Raw genomic sequence first — 12,696 nt, 5'->3', positions numbered from 1 at the left:
TGCACTGAATCTATAGATTGCTTTGGGTAATATGGCCATTTTAATGATGTTGATTCTTCCTACCCATGAGTACAGTATATGCTTCCATTTATTTATATCTTCTCCAATTTCTTTTTTCAATGGCTTATAATTTTCTGAGAACAGGTCTTTTATGTCCTTGGTTAATTTTTGATGCAGTTGTAAATAGGATTGTCTTCTTAATTTGTCTTTCTGAAAGTTCATCATTTGTGTATAAAAATGCCACTGACTTCTGAATATTTATTTTGTAACCTGATACTTTACTGAATTCACTGATCAGTTCTAACAGTTTTTTGGTGGAATCTTTAGGGTTCTCTACATATAGTATCATGTCATCAGCAAATAACAAGAGTTTTAAATCTTCCTTTCCAATTTGGATATCTTTTATTTATTTTTCTTCTCTTACTTCTGTGGCAAAGGCACCAATACAGTGTTGAAGAGGAGTGGGGGAAGTGGGCATCGTTGTATTGTTCCTGGTCTAAAGGAAAACACTTTTAGCCTTTCCCCATTGAGTATGATGTTAGCTGTAGGTCTGTCATATATGGACTTTATTATGTTGAGGCATGTTCCATCTATTCCACTTTGCTGAGAATTTTTACAATGAATGGATGCTGGATTTTGTTGAATGCTTTTTCTGCATCAATTGATATGATCATATGATTTTTATCTTTCAATTTGTTAATGTGGTGTATCACATTAATTGATTTGCAGATATTGTACCAACCTTGCATCCCAAGAATAAATCCAATTTGATCATGTATTGCTGAATTTAATGTATTGCTGAATTCGGTTTGCTAATATTTTGTTGAGGATTTTTGCATCAATGTTTATAAGAGATATCAGCATATAGTTTTCTTTTTGTGTAATGTCTTTGTCTAGTTTTGAAATCAAGGTAATGATGGGCTCATAAAAGGAGTTAAGGAGCCTTCCCTCTTCTTGAATTTTTTTTTGGAATAGTTTGAGAATAATAGGTGTTAATTCTTATTTGAATGTTTGGTAAAATTTGCCTATGAAGCCATCTGGTTCAGGACTTTTGTGAGAGGTTTTTGATTACTGATTCATTTTCATTGGTGGTAATCGGTTGGTTCAGATTTTCTGTTTCTTCTTGACTCAGTCATGGGAGATTGCATGTTTCTAGGGATGTGTCCATTTCTTCCACACTGTACAATTTGTTGGCATATAATTGCTCGTAGTATTTTCTTATGATCCTTTGTATTTCTGTGAAGTCTGTAGTTATTTTTTCCTCTTCCATTTTTGATTTTATTTATTTGAGTCCTTTTTCTATTTATCTTGGTGAGTCTGGATAAGGGTCTGTCAATTTTGTTTATCTTTTCAAATAACCAGCTCTTGGTTTCATTAATATTTTGTATTGTTTTTCTAGACTCTAATTCATTTATTTCTGCTCTGATCTTTATTATTTCCTTCTTTCTATTCACTCTGCACTTTGTTTGCTGTTCTTTTTCTAGTTCTTTTAAGTGTTAGGTTAGATTATATGAGCTTTTTCTCTTTCTCGAGGTAGACTTGTATTGCTATGAATTTTCCTCTTAGGACTGCTTTTGCTGTGTCCCATAGATTTTGAGTCACTGTATTTTCATTTTCATTTGTCTCTAGGTATCTTTTGATTTCTTCTTTGATCTCATTAGTAATCCATTCATTGTTTAGTAGCATGTTACTTAGCCTCCCTGTGTTTGTGTATTTTCCAATTTTTTTCTTGTACTTGATTTCTAGTTTCATACCATTGTGATCAGAAAAGATGACTGTTATGATTTCAATCTCCTTAAATTTATTGAAACTAGTTTTGTGTCCTAACATGTGGTCTACCCTGGAAAATGTTCCATGTGCACTTGAGAAGAATGTATATTTTGCTGCTTTGGAGTAAAATGCTCTAAAAATATCTGTTAAATCCATCTAGTCCAGTGTGTCATTTAGGCCCATTGTTTCCATGTTGATTCTTTGCCTGGAAGATCTGTCCATTGGTGTCAACAGGTGTTAAAGTCTCCTACTATGAGTGTATTACTGTTGATCTCTCCTTTAATGTCAGTCAATAGTTGCTTAATGTATGTAGGTTCTCCTACGTTGGGTGTGTATATGTTTACTAGGGTTATGTTCTCTTGATTTATTGATCCCTTTATCATTATGTAATGCCCTTTTTTGTCTTTTATTAGAATTTTTGTTTTAAAGTCTATTTTATCTCATATAAAATAGACTTCTTTTTTATTTCCATTTTCAAGAAATATCTTTTTTCACCTCTTTACTTTCAGTCTGTGAGTGTCATTTGATCTGAAGTGGGTCTCTTGTAGACAGCATATGCATGGGTCTTGTTTTCTTATCCATTCGGCAACCCTATGTCTTTTGATTGGAGCAATTAATCCATTTCCATTAAAAGTGATTACTGATAGGTACATAGTTAGTGCCATTTTATTATTTGTATTTGTTATGTCTATTTTCTTTTTTTACTCCTTCTCTTTTTACAGAAGTCCCTTTAACATTTCTTGTAATACTAGCTCGTTGGTGATGAATTCCTTAAACTTTTTCCCATGTGGGAAGCTCTTTATCCCACCTTCCATTTTAATCGAAAGCCTTGCTGGGTAGAATATTTGTGGTTGTAGTTTCTTGTTTTTCATAACTTTGAATATTTCTTGCCAGTTCCTTCTGGCCTAAAAAGTTTCCATTGAAAAATCAGCAGACATTCTTATGGGGACATGCTTTTAAGTAACTAGATTTCTCTTGCTGTTTTTAAGATTCTCTCTGTCTTTGACCTTTGGCATTTTAATTATGGTGTGTCTTGGTGCGGGTCTGTTTGAATTCCTCATTTGGGACTCTTTGTGCTTCCTTAACTTGTATGCCTCATTCCTTTACCAAGTTAGGGAAGTTTTCTGTCATTATTTCTTCAAATAGAGTCTCAAGCCCTTGCTCGCTCTCTTCTATGGTCTGGATACTGTTATGCTTCATGTTGTCCCAGAGGTTTCTTAAACTATCCTGATTTTTTTAAATTATTTTTTTCTTTTTGTTGTTCTGACTGGGTGTATTCTGCTACTTTGTCTTCTAGTTCATTGATTCGACCTTCTGCTTCATCCAATCCACTGTTGAATCTTTCTAGTGTATTCTTCATTTCAGTTATTATATTGCTCATTTCTGTCTGGTTCATTTTTTGGTTTTTATGTTCTTTTTTATGCTTATTATCTCTCTGTTGATGTTCTCACTGTGCTCATCCATTCTCCTCATAAGTTCGTTGAGCATCCTTATAACCGTTATTTTGAACTCTGTCTCTGGTAGGTTGCTTGCCTCCATTTCATTTAGCTTATTTTCTGGAGTTTTCTCCTGTTGTTTCATTTGTAGTGTGTTTCTCTGTTTTCTCATTTTATTAGCCTCTCTGCATTCATTCTTATGGGTCAGGAATATTTGTTTCATCTCTCAGCCTTGGCTAGAAGGTCTAATGTGGAAGGTGTTCTGTGTGGCCCAGTGGCACACTTTCCCTGATCCCCTATGCCACGGACTCTGGATGTGATCTTTGTGTGGGTTATATGTAATCTTCTGTTGTCACCAAGCCTTTATTGTTGTTAGCACACCAGTGCCAAGTTGTTTTCTAAGAGTCTCCGAATGATTCTAATAATCTCTCCACTGCCCTCTCCTAATTTATTACCATCAAGGGGTTAACCACTAACCTATAGTAACACATCCAACATGTTAAAAACATGGTGACAAAAGATTTGACCTTGGGTGGTGAGCACACAGTGCCGTATACAGACGATGTATTATTGAATTGTATACTTGAAATCTATATAATTTTATTACTATCACCTCAATAAATTAAATTAACAATGCTTTCCTCACTTCCAAAACCAACCATCCTCCCAGCTGTCTCTATTCTACTGACCTACCATTCTTTTAATCCCTCAAACTTCATAAAATTTAGAGGTGTCTATTTTGACCCTTCCCCTCTGCTTCATCTGTGACATTTAATCTGCTACAAAGGTCAGCCACTTCTTCTTTTGAAATATCTTTATGATTTCCTTTTTCTTTTTAATTCTATAATCTTACAATTGTCTTATAAGGATACTTTGTTGGTCCTATTTTTTGTTTCTTCCATTTACAACCTATTTATATAATGTTCCCAAGGCTAAGCTTCCTAAGATATATTCTTCCCATAATTACCATCCTGTTTAAGAATCTATGTTTCCTACTACCTAGAGAGCTAAATGCAAATGTTTATAGGCTTATAGCCTCATTTCCTCCACCTTCGCCCTTATTCTCCACTACTACTCTAGTCAACTGGTTCTCCAGGTCCCTGCTAATCTGATCACAATATTCTTCTTGATATGCAGCTATTTAAATTTTATCAATTATTCAGTGCTTAATTTAAGTTCTACCTCCTCCACTTTTCCTACATCAACTTATATGACTTCTAGCCTGGATTCCTAAGGTAATTCCAGACAGCTTATTTAGCTATTCCAATTGTTTCCCCAACCAGATTATATGCCTTCTTAGGTCATAGGAAATGCAAAATATTGTAATTCTAATCTGTTCCCACTTCACTGCCCTCCTCAAATGTCAAGTTTATAGTAAGAATTTAATATACTGATGTGTCATATTGTGTGACATTCAATGAGAACTAGGAAAAATGGATTATCAAGCTTCAAAAGCAAACTGTATCTAATTCAACAGCTTTATTATTTATTATTCTACTTAATACTATAGGTTCCATGCTTGATCTTACACCAAATTAGTCAGTCCATATGCCCACTATATTAGATACTATGGGAGATAAAATAGTATAAGACAAGATTGCTCTCATAAAGAGGTTAATAATCTTTCTAGGCACATGCTTAAAACAGTTTGAGAATAAGACAATACATGTTAAGGTATTGAATTCTGTGACAACCAATTAAAATACCATATGATAGCTAAACACAGTATTCTGAAATATGGTAGACTTTTTTCTAATTTTTATTAAAATATAATTGACATACAATGTTATATTAGTTTCATGTGTGTAATATAATGATTCAATATTTATATACCTTACAAAGTGACTATCATAAATCTAGTAACCATCTGTCACAGTACAAATTTATTATGATATTACTGACTATATTCCCTATGGTGTATGTAACACATCTGGGACTTATTTATTTCATAAGTGGGAATTTGTATATCTTAATCCCTTTCATCTTTTTTCATCCATCCCCCGACCAACCTTCCATCTGGCAACCATCAGTTTGTTCTCTGTTATCTATGAGTCTGTTTATTTTTTGTTTGTTTTTAGATTCCACAAAAAATTAAATCATTCAAAATTTTTCTTCTGACATTTCACTTAGCATAATACCCTTTAGGTCTATTCATGTTGATGCAAATGGCGAAATTTAATTTTTATTTATGTCTGAGTATTTTATATGTGTATGTATGTGTGTATGTATGTGTACATATATCCCACATCATCTTTATTCATTCACCTATCATTAACACCTAAGTTGCTTGCTTCCATATTTTGGCTATTATAAATAATACTGCAATGAACAAAGAGGTTTATATATCTTTTTGAATTAATGTTTTCATTTTTTTCAGGTAAATACTCAGAAATGAAGTTGCTGGGTAGTATGGTAGTTCTATTTTTAATTTTTTGAGGAACTTCCACATTGTTTTACATAGTGGCTGTAACAGTTTAAAATTCCATTAACAGTGCAGAAAGGTTCCCTTTTCTTCACATCCTTGCCAACATTTATTTGTTGAATTTTTGATAATAGCCATTCTGATAGGTGTGAAGTGATATCTCATTGTGGTTTTGATTTTCACTTCTCTGATGATTAGTGATGTTGAGAATGTCTTCATATGTCTGTTGGACATCTGTATATCTTCTTTGAAGAAATGTCTATTCAGTTTCTCTGCCCAGTTTTTAATCAGATTTTTTAAATGTTCACTGGTACAAGTTCTTTATATATTTTAGATATTAACCCCTTATTAGATATATCATTTGCAAATATCTACTCCCATTCAGTACATGGTCTTTTTTCTTTTTGATGGTTTCCTTTGGTGTGCAAAAGCTTTTGAGTTTGATGGTCCCATTTGTTTTTCACTCTTGTCGTACTTGCCTTAGGAGTCATACCAAAAAAATTAATTGCTAAGATTCATGTCAAAGAGTTTACTGCTTGCTCGAGAAGACATGTCTAAGAAAATACTGCTAAGACCAATGACAAAGCGTTTACTTCCCATGTTTTTTTCTGGGAATTTTATAATTTCAGGTCTAAATTTTAAACTTGAATAGTTTATAAAAGAATGCTGCCACTTACCATTTCATCTAGTAATGTTAAAAGAAATCAGAAGAGCAAATCCTAATTATTATTGTATAACAGCTAGCCAAACATGTTTTTTAATGATAATCATGAATTATTAGAACCCTATTCTCACTTGACACCACTCAAATTTAAATTAAAATTCTAAATACTAATTTTATATTGACATAATTTTAAAAAGTAACACTACTTACCATAAGTACACCATATGACCACCAATCAGCACTCTGAGAATGTCCTCTCCTATTTACTACTTCAGGAGCCATATACTCCACTGTACCACAAAATGAGTAGGCCTTCTTTTCTTGATCTACCGATTCTTTGCTGAGTCCAAAATCTATAATAACAATGTTACACAAAAATATATTTGAAGATCTTCAGAAAGTAGAAAATAACAATAAAAAATATGTATTTAAACCTTAAAATTATTCATAGATGGCCTACAATTACTCTTAAGAAAGCTGTGAGACCAATAATGGAAAACAGCCTGTATTTCATAATGGTATTAAGAGTATTTAAAAATTTCTCAGTAAAATCTCATCTCAAAATAGATGTTTTCACGTCTACACCAGAATGTCATTCAATAATTTTGAGGCAACAAAAATTAAATCAAAGCTGTCTTAGTGATCTAAGTTTTAAAACAGAATAAGACAAAAAGGAGACAGTAATGTACACTTTTTAAAATATTAAAAAAGCAAATTTTGCTTTAGCTTTGGTAGGCTTCCATTTTTATTTAAGGTCTTCAAAGAGCTAAAGGTATCTATCTATCTACATATATATGTAGATATATACAAATTAATCTTATTTCTATGAACTAACAATGAAAAATTGGAAGTTGAAATTTTAAAAGTAGCATTTATAATACCACCAAAAAACCAACAAAAAACCATGAAATCCACAGGTATAAATATACAAAGTACATGTAAGACCTGTATGCTGAAAATTAGATACGTCAATGAAAGAAATCAAAGTAGATCTAAGTAAATGGAAAGATATACTGTATTTATGGTATGGACGATTCAGTATTGTTAAAGATGTCAGTTCTCCCAAAACTGATCTAAAGATTCAACAAAACTTTAATAAAAATATCAGCAAAATTTATTTTGTAGAAATCAACAAGCTGAATTTAAAATTTATATAAAAAGACAAAGGAAATAGAATAGCCAAAAGAAAAAAAAAAAAGAAGAAAAAATTGAAGGACTTAACACTATCTAACTTCAATAATTATTGTAATACTACAGTAATCAAGACAGTATGGTACTGAAGAAAGGACAGAAGAAAAAAATGAAGGACTTAACACTATCTGACTTCAATAATTATTGTAATGCTACAGTAATCAAGACAGTACGATACTGAAGAAAGGACAGACATATGCATACAAATGGAACAGGACAGTGTCCAAGACTAACACATACAGTCAATTCTGCTATAATGCCTGTTTTGAAAATGCAAATTTGTTCCCATGCAAGTAGTACATTAGGAAACAATTTGAGCTTAACATGAATTTGAGTTTTGAATTTCGTGTTGGAGTATGTGCAAAACTGCCTGCAAGAAACACTAGACAAAACACAAGAAAACTGCACCTGGCTGAAGCAAGCCAAGGAGAAATGCATACACGCACCCACCTCGAACACCTACCAGCTCTTTCAGCTCATCATGTGTGTTATGAGCCACTTCTGTGCACCTGTAGTGTTAAGCTTTCCTCCCAATTCTAGATAATCTACTTTCCATTACTTCACAATAACTTACAAACTGCTACCTTTCTGACACCAATTCTATAAGCAAATTTCAGGATTTTTTCAAGATAAGCTACCATATTTATTGTAGTATTTACATATTCTTAATAATTTAGAATATGTAAAACAATGCTATCATGTTTTTATCAGCTCCCTACTATTTTTTTCAATTACAGTTGAAAAAAATTTTAATTAAAAAAGGAAGCTGATAAAAACGATAGCATTGTTTTACACTTTCTAAATTATTAAGAGTGCCCATCAATAGACAATTAGATAAAGAAGATGTGGTACATATATACAATGGAATATTATTCAGCCAAAAAAAAGAATGAAATCTTACTATTTGCAAAAACATGGATGGACCTAGAGGGTATTGTGCTAAATGAAATAAATCAGACAGAGAAAGACGAATATCATATACGTCATATCTTTCTTTAATGTGTCACTGGTTATACAGATTACTGTTAAACCCCTAACCCCATTTTCACCATAAATCTTGTCTTTTTTATTCTGCAATTATGCATAGTGCACTAATTTTTAAGATGATACGTGTTGCATTACAATAGAACTGGCTATATATCGTCAATTGATTTCTGACAAAGGTGTAAAAGCAAGCCCATGAAGAAAAGTCAGTCTTTTCAACAAATAGTGCCAGAACAATAGGATATTACATTCAAAAATCTATCCTCATACTATAAACAAACATTAACTCAAAATTAATCGTAGAACTAAATGTAAAATATAAAATCTGACATTTTTAAATATCAAAAAAAATACAGGAGAAAATCTTCGTGATCTTGGATTAGGAAAATATTTCTTAGATAAAACATCAAAAGTATAATCCATAAAAGAAAAAAGAAGTTGATAACTGGATTTTATAAAAATCAAAAACTGCTCTTCAAAAGGTAATGTTCAGAAAATAAAAAAGAAGTTATAGACTGGGAGAAAATATTTGAAATCACATATCTGATAAAGGACTTTTATTCAAAGTGTACTTTAAAAAGTCAAAAAGAAAACAAAAAAACACATTTTTTTTTAAATGGAAGAAAGATCTGAACAGACACTTCTCCAAAGAAATACATGAAAAGATGTTCAATGTCATTAGTTATTAGGGCAAATACAAATTAAAATAATGAGATATTACTACATGCCTATTAGTAGAGCTAAAATTAAAAATCCCGACAGTAACAAGTAATAGCAAGGATGCAGAGCAACTACAGCTATCATACACTGCTAGTGGGTATAGTATGCCGAAAGGTACGGCTGTTTTGAAAAACATTTTGGAGATTTCTCATTAAGTTAAACATATATTTATCATACGACCAAGCAATCCCACTCCTTTGGTATTTACTTAAGTGAAATAAAAATTTATTTTCACATAAAACCTGTAAATTAATATGATGGCTTTATTCCTCACTGACAAATTAAACAGGAAACAACCCAAATGCTCCTTAATTGGGACTAGATAAATAAACCATAGTACCATTATAAAATGGAGCCCTACTCAGCAATTAAAAAAAAAATACTGATACATACAAAAATATGAATGATTCGCAAATGTACTATACTAAGTAAATGAAGCCAGACTCAAAAGACTACATATACTGTATGTCTCTCTTTATATTACATTGTGGAAAAAGGCAAAACTATAGGGCCAGAAAGCAAACTGGTGGCTATTGGTAAAGGAAGGATTGACTTATAATTGGGAAGTTCTCAAGGGTGATGGAACTGTTTTATATCTTGATGTTGGTGGTGGTTTTAAGACTGTATGCATTTGCCAAGATTGCAGAACTATATATGAGTGATTTTTTAAATTAAATTTTATATATGCAAATTCACTGCAGTTATGTGAAATACTACAGAGATCCTGTTTACCCTTTACCCAGTTTCCTCCATGGTAACATCTTACAAAATGATATTATAATACCACAACCACAATATTGACAATGATGCAGTCAAGATACAGAATAAATTCATCACCACAAGGATCTGAAAGATAAGTTTTATGAATCATACCTTAATTCTATAAATGAAAAAAGCTATAAGCCTTATACTGTTTGTTTAAAATAAAATAGAACATTAATACTTAATTTTAGGGCTCCAAGAGAGCCCTAAATATTTTCATTTAAAAATCATTTATCCTTGTATAACTGAATGCATTATGATTTTATGCATAATTTTAAAAAAATATTTTAATGTACAATTAAGTTCTTTCTCTACATTTTGAGACTATTAAACTCTGAACATTCCGTTTCAAAAATTAAATTTCATGAAAGCTAGTGTTCAGGCTCAGTTCAGTTGAATATAACAACTTTGTAGAGAAGAATATTGGCTTCTTTGGCCATTCCAGAGAGGAGGAAGAAGGAAAGAAAATTTTCTTATCCTCCATTCCCTTCAGAGATTTATGCCACCCCAAAGAGGTCGTTGGCTGTACTTTTTTGACCAAACTGATATTTAACACTGGAATTTGCTCAACATTGAAAAAAGAATTTACAATATTAAGAATTAGTTACAGTAGTAAATAAGATATATGTTAATCAGTAGTTTTCCCAAACCACTAATTTGAAAAGAGAAGAAAATGTAGAAATCAGCTATATAAGGGTTTTTTTTTTTTTTTCCTTGAGGGAGTAGGGGCAGTATATCGGTATAATGACAAACAACTTTTACAAGACTTTAAGTTTTAAAAGTACATGCAGAGCACAACAATTTAATGAGTATTTATATACTATTAGTAATTTGCAGATAACCATAAAATTACTTTAAATTATTTTGATAGATTTTTAGTTTTTATTTTATTATTATTGTTATTTTTACATTTTATTTTTTTTCTTTTACACCTCTCCCCTCTGGTAACCACTAGTCCATTGTTCATGTCCATAGTCTCAGTTTGTTTGTCCTGTCCATCTCTTGCTTTTAGGTTTATATTCTACATATCAGTGATATCATATGATTTTCAAACTTTTCTGTCTGGTTTATTTTGCTTAGTATGATTATTTCAAGGTCCATCCATTATGTTGCAAATGGCAGTATTTCACCTCTACTTATAGCTGAGTAATATTCCATTGTATATATGTACCACCGCTTCTTTAGCCAATTATCTATCGTAGGACATTTTGGATGCTTCCATTTCCTGGCCACTGTGAATAATGTTGCTATAAACATCAATGTGCAAATACCTTTCAGATTTGAGTTTTCAAGTCTTTGTGGTAAATACCCAGTAGAGTGTTTGCTGGATCATAATGTAGATCAATTCTTAGTTTTCTGAGGAACCTCCATACTGTTTTCCATAATGGCTATACAAATTTGCAGTCTCACCAGCAGTGTATGAGGGTTCCTTTTTCTCTGCATCCTCTCCAACATTTGTTATTCCTTGTTCTGTTGATTATAACTATTCTAACAGGTGTGAGATGGTATCTCATTGTGGTTTTGACTTGCATTTCCCTAATAGCTAGCGATATTGAGCATCTTTTCATATATATTTTTAGACATTTGTATGTCCTCTAGGGAGAAGTGTCTGTTCAAGTCCTCTGCCCATTTTCTGAATGGATTGTTTGTATGTTGTTGTTGTTGTTGTTATTAAGTCGTAGTTCTTTGTATATTTTGGATAATAGATCCTTATTGGAGGCGTTGCTAGCAAATATATTTTCTGATTCAGATGGTTGTCTCTTTACCTAGTAGACAGTTTCTTTTGCTGAGCAGAATCTTTTTAGTTTGATGTAGTCCCATTATTTTGTTTTTCCTTCCCTTGACTTTGAGGTCAAATTCATAAAATCCTCTTTAAGTCCAAGGTATTTGAATTTAGTTCCTCTATTTTCTTCTATGCATTTTATTGTTTAGGTCGTATATTCAGGTCCTTAATCCATTTCGAGTTAATTATGGTGTGTGGTGATAGACAACAGTCTAGTTTCATTCTTTTGCAGGTGGCTTTCCAGTTTTCCCAGCACCATTTATTGAAGAGGCTTTCCTTTCTCCACTGTATCTTTTTGGTTCCTTTGTCAAAAATTATCTGCCCATATAAACATGGGTTTACTTCTGGACTCTTAATTCTGTTCCTCTGGTACATATGTCTGTTTTTCTGCTAATTTCATGCCATTTTGATTATTGTCACATTGTAGTATAATTTGAAGTCGGGCAGAGTGATGCCTCCAGCCTCGTTCTTTTTTCTCAGGATGGCTTTGGCAATTCGGGGTCTTTTGTGCTTCCATACAAATCCAAAATTTTTTGTTCTATTCTTAAAAAATGATAAGATTTTGATAGGGAATGCATTAAATTAGTATAATGCTTTAGGTAATGAGATCATTTTAACAGTGTTGATTCTTCCAATTCAGGAACACTGAATATCTTTCCATTTCCTTGTATCTTCTTCGAATTCTTTTAATAGGGTCTTATAGTTTTCATTATATAGGTCCTTTACATGTTTCATTATATTTATTCATAGGTATTTTATATTTTTTTTTGTTGCAATTGTGAAAGGAATTATTTTTTCACATCTTTTTCTGACACTTCATTATTAGAGTATAAAAACACTATGGATTTTTGAATGTTGATTTTGTATCGAGAAACTTTACTATATTTGCTTATTGTTTCTTGTAGTGTTCTTGTGGAATCTTTAGGGTATTTTTTTATATAGAGACTCATGTCATCTGCATAGT

At 31.9% G+C, this 12,696-nt stretch overlaps 1 protein-coding gene across 1 annotated transcript in view; it reads right to left on the bottom strand.

Annotated features, from left to right (window-relative positions):
- Positions 1 to 12,696, bottom strand: part of RPS6KA6 (ribosomal protein S6 kinase A6) — a 125,573-nt gene that overhangs the window by 36,220 nt on the left and 76,657 nt on the right. Inside the window, exon 9 of the mRNA XM_006908990.1 lies at positions 6,503 to 6,645. Coding sequence (XP_006909052.1) covers positions 6,503 to 6,645 — 143 coding nt within the window. The remainder of the gene's footprint in view (positions 1 to 6,502; positions 6,646 to 12,696) is intronic.

This window comes from Pteropus alecto, unplaced genomic scaffold (genome assembly GCF_000325575.1).
Source record: "Pteropus alecto unplaced genomic scaffold, ASM32557v1 scaffold273, whole genome shotgun sequence".
Taxonomy (NCBI): Eukaryota; Metazoa; Chordata; class Mammalia; order Chiroptera; family Pteropodidae; genus Pteropus; species Pteropus alecto.
This window is presented reverse-complemented; position numbering and strand designations above follow the sequence as displayed.